The 7131-nt window shown below is 26.5% G+C and overlaps 1 protein-coding gene across 1 annotated transcript; it reads right to left on the bottom strand.

Moving 5' to 3' along the window:
• Window positions 1–204: 204 nt before the first annotated feature.
• Window positions 205–5334, bottom strand: LOC132933388 (protein CREBRF homolog). The gene is made up of 8 exons (XM_060999682.1): window positions 5038–5334; window positions 2443–2962; window positions 2277–2378; window positions 2002–2206; window positions 1763–1939; window positions 1131–1204; window positions 917–1015; window positions 205–299 (listed from the first exon to the last, which is right to left on the bottom strand). The coding sequence occupies exons 1-8, from the start codon at window positions 5332–5334 to the stop codon at window positions 205–207; spliced, it is 1569 nt and encodes a 522-aa protein (XP_060855665.1).
• Window positions 5335–7131: the final 1797 nt, after the last annotated feature.

Raw genomic sequence — 7131 nt, 5'->3', positions numbered from 1 at the left:
AAAGTAAAGATAAATCAAGTTATTAAGAATTAAAGTATCATTAATGATACTGTTAATCTTGAACAAATTAACATACTTTCTGGGAAGTAGTAGGATTTTATAATTGACTGACAAATGTATAATTATTCAATAATAACATTTGGTGGTCAACTTAATCATAATGAGAGTTTTTGGTGATCATCTTTAGTACTTGATTCTCAGCAGCTATAGCTCATCCAAGCCACCCTGCGGTGCACCTAATTTGGTTTTCTCGAGAACTTCGTTCACAAATTGTGTAGTTTCCCCAGCTACTTTTAATCCTTAACAATAAAATAAGAATAAGAATAAAAAAAATATTGATTAAGTACACTGATTTGAACTATTTTATTGATAAGTAAAATTTGGAGAAGTCAGTATTGATTAGAATAGTGACCTTTGACTTCTATGAGAACCAATTTTCTTTTATTATTTTGGGATAATTTGAGGGATTTCCAGTAATGCCAAAGACAAAATATATTTCGGCAGAACTACCCAAACATTACGATTAGATAGAATGATTCTATTAGATTCTAATTGATTCTATCAAAAATCCAAATGGAAAATATTATATATAAAATTTAAAATAGAAATTGTCTTATCTTCTTGATTATTTTACATTAGTTTATGGAATTTGGAGAGTGAATAACTGGAGACTATTTTAGTCGTTATTATGATGTGTGTGCGCGTATGTTCGTAATTGTTTATGATTGTTTTATGTAAACATTTTTGACATGCATAATTTTAGATATTTGGTGCGTATGAACGCATATTTTTTTTTTTAACTTTTTAAGGCATATATCAATTCATATTTTGTCAATTTGGGTGCATAAATGCATGCTTATTTAGGCATTTTTTAGGGTATGAACTTACGAGCCCTAATTATAATACAAAAACTTACTAGTAGCATATTTTATAATTTTCTCACTGGCATTTGACAATCCATGATTTTCTTTTAGAAATAACTTCTTCATTTGAGCTATAGCATTACTTAAACGCCCTAAGAAAAATTAACTCAATTATAATTCAATTATAAACATAAATGCTTGGATCTATCATCCAATATTTTAAAGTATTAAAGTAAAATTTTAAATTAATTCAATAGAAAAAATTACTGTGTTCAGTTCTTAATCCATAAAGTTTTATTTTGTTCGCCTCATGCTGAGCTTTTATCCTCAACCGGCATGCTCTACAAATATAAAATGATTATACATAATTTGAATTAAATATTAATCAAACAAACTATAAACCTAAACATTAAACAATAAATAAAAAAATCTGCAGCATTAAAAATACTTTTATAAAATTCAATAATTTGTAAAATAAATAAATATGTTATGAAATTCTAAAATAAATCATTAGTATAAGATATAAATTTTAATTTAAGACCAGAATATAATATATCCCAATCTACTCCAAGTTTTGTGATATAACACAAAATAATTATGCCATTTAAAGCCAGTGCTACTATAGATTATTAATATAATTATCAGTTTTAAGAATTAAGATTAAATATATTTCTTAACGGAATAAATTTTTTTAATATATGAAAGATTTTTATACCATACACACACAATCATTAAAATTAAGTCCATCACATACTGTGACAATCTTAGCAGACTGTGTAAAGCGTTCACAAATAGTATGAATAATCTTTATTTTTAATAAGATAAAATGATACCTAAGATCATACATTATGGTTTAAATCAAATATAATTAAAATCTTATTTTTAACAATAAAATGTACCTGGATACTAATTTGTTCTTTTCTTTACGGGCATTTTTTCTAAGATCAAATGGCAACTCGCTGACTGGTGTCATTTCAGTTATAATTTTATTCCATTTATCCAATTCACTGCCAATTAACTGTAATTGTTTAGGATTTGGTGTTAGGTTATTACCATCTCCCTTTCTTGGTTTACCACTAGAACATTTAAATATTTACTAATATTAAATTTAATTCATAAACAAATTTTTACAATTAACCTATGTTTAATTCCTTTGATTGGACAATTCGGACTAAATACTGGATCAATAATCTCGTTTAAACAATGGGAATCCTTTAGCTTACATTTTAATACTAATCTTTGACCTTTAGGAACCTTAGAATTAGCATTGTACTGCCAAAAAAATTTATCTTTATGTGAAGATGATTCAGCAGATGTTCTACCACCTGCACTGCCCTTTGAATCTATTTATTTAAAAATAAGAAGGAATATGTTGTATTTATTAGCATATAATTATATTTATTAAAAACCAACCGATATCAGATGAAAAGGTTTTTTCTTGTTCTGTATTATTATCAGAATCACCGATTGTTTCATTAAATGAAAAACCATAAGTTCTTGGAGTCAAAATACCTCCTTAAATAAATAAAAAATGATATTTTTTTTTATAATTTACAATTAAAGTTTATTCTAAACTAACCAGTTGAAAGCGAGGAAGTAGATCCTGCCTCTGCAAATGATCTAGTGGATAATAAATGCTGTCGAGGTTTTCTATGCTGCCACATCTGGTTAAGTCCACAATGAGTAGGAGCTGATGACGAAAAATTTTCTCTCGATTTGCTGGCCAGCATAAATCCTGATCCCGGAACACTAGTTCCAAATATAGGAGGAGATAGACACTTTTGTGATTTTGTTTCTTTCTTCAAGAGTTCTTGTAGTGTTATTGAATTTGTTTGACCTGGAGAAAGTGATAAAAAAGAACTGCAACTATTTGGTGAATGTTGAAAGCCAGACTTTGAAGAACTTGGTCTGTTAATAGGGCTAGTATCCACAGCATGATCCATCAAGTATGAACTCATTAATGTGTCAGGTATTTCAAACAGTTCTGAATCAGGTAGTAATAACAAATCATCAAAATTGAAGTTTTCTAATAAATTATCACTACCATAGGCATTTAATTCAGCTAATGTAGGTCCGTGAAGCAAATTGGATTGATCTACCTGCATTAGTAAACCAATAATCAATACATTTTTAGCCATAAGCATTCCAAAATGTTCATATATATTGGAGAAGAAGAACATATCTTGAAATAAAACTTCTAGTCAACTTAAATTTAATTTTAAACTTAAAACTAAGCAATGATTAAGACGTTACACCCACATGCATGCTTCTTGTCTTACAAATACATAACATACCAAATTGTACGCTCAGCAGATCAAGTTTAGCTGTCAGCTTAAAAACTAGAGTAATTTATTGACCTCCTATAAAATCTAAAGGTAAGATTGTTATCTAGTGAAACTCATAAGTTATTTTTTGGATTTTAATTTTAAAGCGAGTTATGATTATTTTAAAATGCACAAACAATTCACAATTATAAATACTTATTACTTACTTTAAAATTAAAAAATAAAAATACCATATGTGGCGTTCACTACATAATATTCTTACTTCTAAATTTTATGAGAAGTCAAACTCAATTCACTCTAATTTTTAAACTAAGAGACCTAAACGTGATCTGAGAAGCGTACAGTTTGTAAGACAGAGAGAATGTATACGAGTTTAGCGGCCTCTTAATGTAAATTAATTGTTGAAAAATACTTATAGAAATCTTTGATTAAGTTCAACTGGTTATTAAAACTAAACTGTTAAATATTAAATTGAGTTTAAAAACAATCTATATATAACTTGATAATGTTCTAAAGTTGGTATATAATATTAAAAGATGTATGACTTGATATAATTTCTAAAAAGGCCATTCCCAATTACCGCTCAAATTATCAAAAACACAACAGCAAATAAAATTAGAAATTACCGATATACCCTTACTGCACGGTCCAAAAGTGTTTTTCTAATTTTCAAATGTTACCGAAATTTCATTATAATTTATAATCAATCCAAATATAACTATCAGTTATATTTACAAAATTAAATATTTAACACTATTTATTTAATAATAATTTTCTTTACAATGTAAATTATGAATCATAATTTGAAAAAAAAAAACATTAAATACAATAATATATTATAATTTGAACAAAGTTTTATCTTCTAATTTATTTATAGGTATGTGTAATAAATTTGATTTACACAGGGGCTACAAGATGTAATAAACTAATGCAGTAATGAATTGCGCTAAATATAATATAAAAAAGTTGTATGAACAATGTATTGCAAAATAATATGGAAATGTGAATATATATGTATAATTTTTTGATTATTGGTTAATTTCATAAATCTTAAATTAAATTTGTTTAGAGTAAATTAGAGTAATTTGAATTGTACATGCATATTATCTATATTCCATACACAAAAATAGTTCTCATATAAATCCAACAAAATATTAAGTTGGTTATTTTATCTTAAGACAAATCATTAATATACATCTCATGTAATTATTTATTGTATTAGTCAACAGTTATTTTGGCAGTTACTGAATCATTATTTAAATAAACAGAAGAGAAAATAATCATTAATAAAATAATAAATATTTATCATAATATATTGGTAAATGAAGTAATGATAATATTAATTATATTAAATATGTTTAATTATTATTATTTTATAAATAATAATAATAATAATGTGGTATGTAAATTTTTATTTTTTTTCCCCCCATATGTTTATTTGTTAAGTAATCCAATTTTAAGTACATTAAATAATATACGAATTAAGTGTATTAAATATTATATGAATTGCACAACACTTATTTTAAGTTATTTACATACATTTTATATAAAATGCTTTAATAATTGTTGAATTTGTTATATATTTCCTATGGATACTTAACTATTTTCTCTCAAAATAAAGAACGAAAAAAAATGTATATAATAAACAAATAACAGCTTCCTAACCACACAAATTTACCAATGTTATGAAAACTGTTGAAAATTGTAAAAGGGCTTATTCATAACATCTTTAAGATAAAAAAATTTGAAAAATGTTCATCTACAAGTATAAATGATTATCAAACTAGTCATTTAAAATCTTAAGAAGATAATTATCGGGGGGGGGGGGGGGGGGAAATAAAAATTAACAGACCACAAAGGTATTAATAAAATAATAAGAATTATCTTACCTGTAAAATTTCTTCACCCATTTTTATGAAAGATATATCATCAGATCTTCCTATCCGCCCAGAATCGTTATTAGTGAACAAATTTTGATCCGAATTATTGACTACCATATGATTTTGAATAAAATCATTAGATGTATCAAACAATTCAAATCCATCATTTTGTAACAAGTTAAGATCTCCATTTTTCTTTATTGGTATAGGTCTTACTGATGATGAACTTTCTATAGGATAATCAACATTCAACACACTTTCAGTTTCCGTTGTGCCAAAAAAGTGTGAATACTCTTTGTTATTCATTTTTCCTTCTTTATAACATAATACATACAGCGACTTTTTTTTTCTAAGAATTCTTCAATTACCTAATTGAATTCTTATTATTCTCAATTTTTATTCATCTGAAAAAAAAAGTATATCAAAATTTATATCCAGGAAATTAAAATTAGGTAGGTAAAACAAAAAACTTATTATTTAAACAGTAGTTACTCAATATACTAAAATATCATTGTTATGATTAACACTTTTTTTTTTTAAAACTTGATATCCTTATTTATATAATGGGATCTATCTTCAAATTTTAAACTGAGTTTTGTTTAGGTTTGTATATAGAATATATTATAATAAACATAACATTAATTCAAAATTTAAAAAAACGAATCGGTCAACATTTTTAAAAAAGATACTAGTAATAATGAGCAATAAAAATGTGAAAAATTATACTTATGCTGTTCTAATTATATTTTATTGTAAAGGTATAATTTTAATTAATGAGTGATAAAATTGCATGGTGAACTTGTCAGACATTTAAACAAAATTATCACAAGAAATATAAAAAAAGAATTAAAAATATTACCAGTATAATGCTCATGTTTATTTAATCTAATATAAATATATGTATATTATAGAGTGAATACTGAAGTAACTATTAATAAATAGGTAGGTACCTAGTTCAGAGATAATTTTATTTCCTTATTATAAAATGATACATACTTTTGTTTTGAATTAAAACAAATATAATTTACAGGAGGTTAACCACTAATAAAAGTTGGAAAAAAAGTTGCTAAAAAATGCCCAATAGTATAATGTGCTAGGGATTGAAGTGCATGTTAAATTTACCTAATTAAATATAAATAATTTATAAAAATTACTATATGGGAAATAAATTTAATATTGTATACATATGTTAAAAATTGTTTTATTCTCTAAAAATGTAATCGTGTACCTATAAGTACCAAGGTACCGATATTGGAAAAACACTCCTAATAACATATTTATCTATCTACGATGATTATAGGATGTGGTATTTACTACCTTATAACGAAACTCTTAAAAATAACAACTAATTGATCAGTTGGAATTACTTCATGATCACGTTTACTTTGAGTAGACTGTTGAAAATTATCCGACTTTACAATTCAACAGCTGATCATAATTTATTCATTACCGTCCACAACAGAGCGTGAAATAGCATAATTCACTTACCTACCCATACTAATCGGTATAACCATATACCTATAAACTAATGGACAGCGAATTCCACTCCGTCCTGCCATCAATGCTAGGTGATCATATAACAATATAACTGAAAGAGAATGAACATAAAGTAGTGAAGGAGCTCGCATAAGGAACTGTATAGTGTATACATTTTTCTACTTTGTTTCTTTTCTCGCTCACTCTATATCGTACCCATGACTCTCTCTAAGTGCTGTCCATTAGTTTATAGGTCTATGGGTATAACACAAAAATTGATTGATTAAAATGTTACTAACTTCGGTCAAAATGTGATCGTTGTAGTAATTTTAGGGCACCTACGAACTGTGTCGTTGGGACAAAGACGATGTACGTACCAAATAATACTGCGGATCCTGTTTTACCTTCCTTGTAAGATAGTGTTGGTTAGTTCCTTCGTTCACGAAAAAATTAGTGTATCGAGCACCGGTGCAACAGGTTGAGCAGGAAAAACTATCGCCTATCAATTATTATTATCGCCGACCGACTACAACCACCATCACCACGTATTTTCGACAGCCGATCAGAGCACGCCGGAAGAGTCGAAAGGCTATAAGGTTCGTCGAGTACCTGTATAATATCTTAAAT

This window comes from Metopolophium dirhodum, chromosome 1, assembly GCF_019925205.1.
Source record: "Metopolophium dirhodum isolate CAU chromosome 1, ASM1992520v1, whole genome shotgun sequence".
Classification (NCBI taxonomy): domain Eukaryota; kingdom Metazoa; phylum Arthropoda; class Insecta; order Hemiptera; family Aphididae; genus Metopolophium; species Metopolophium dirhodum.
This window is presented reverse-complemented; position numbering and strand designations above follow the sequence as displayed.

Bases quoted from the DNA above. Each gene is read 5' to 3' on its own strand.
- LOC132933388 (XM_060999682.1), bottom strand. From the start codon at position 5,334: ATGAATAACAAAGAGTATTCACACTTTTTTGGCACAACGGAAACTGAA. The intron at 2,379-2,442 runs GTTAGTTTAGAA...TATTTATTTAAG, and splicing joins TACTTCCTCGCTTTCAACTG to GAGGTATTTTGACTCCAAGA. The intron at 1,016-1,130 runs GTAATTTTTTCT...AATTTTTCTTAG, and splicing joins TGGATTAAGAACTGAACACA to GGCGTTTAAGTAATGCTATA.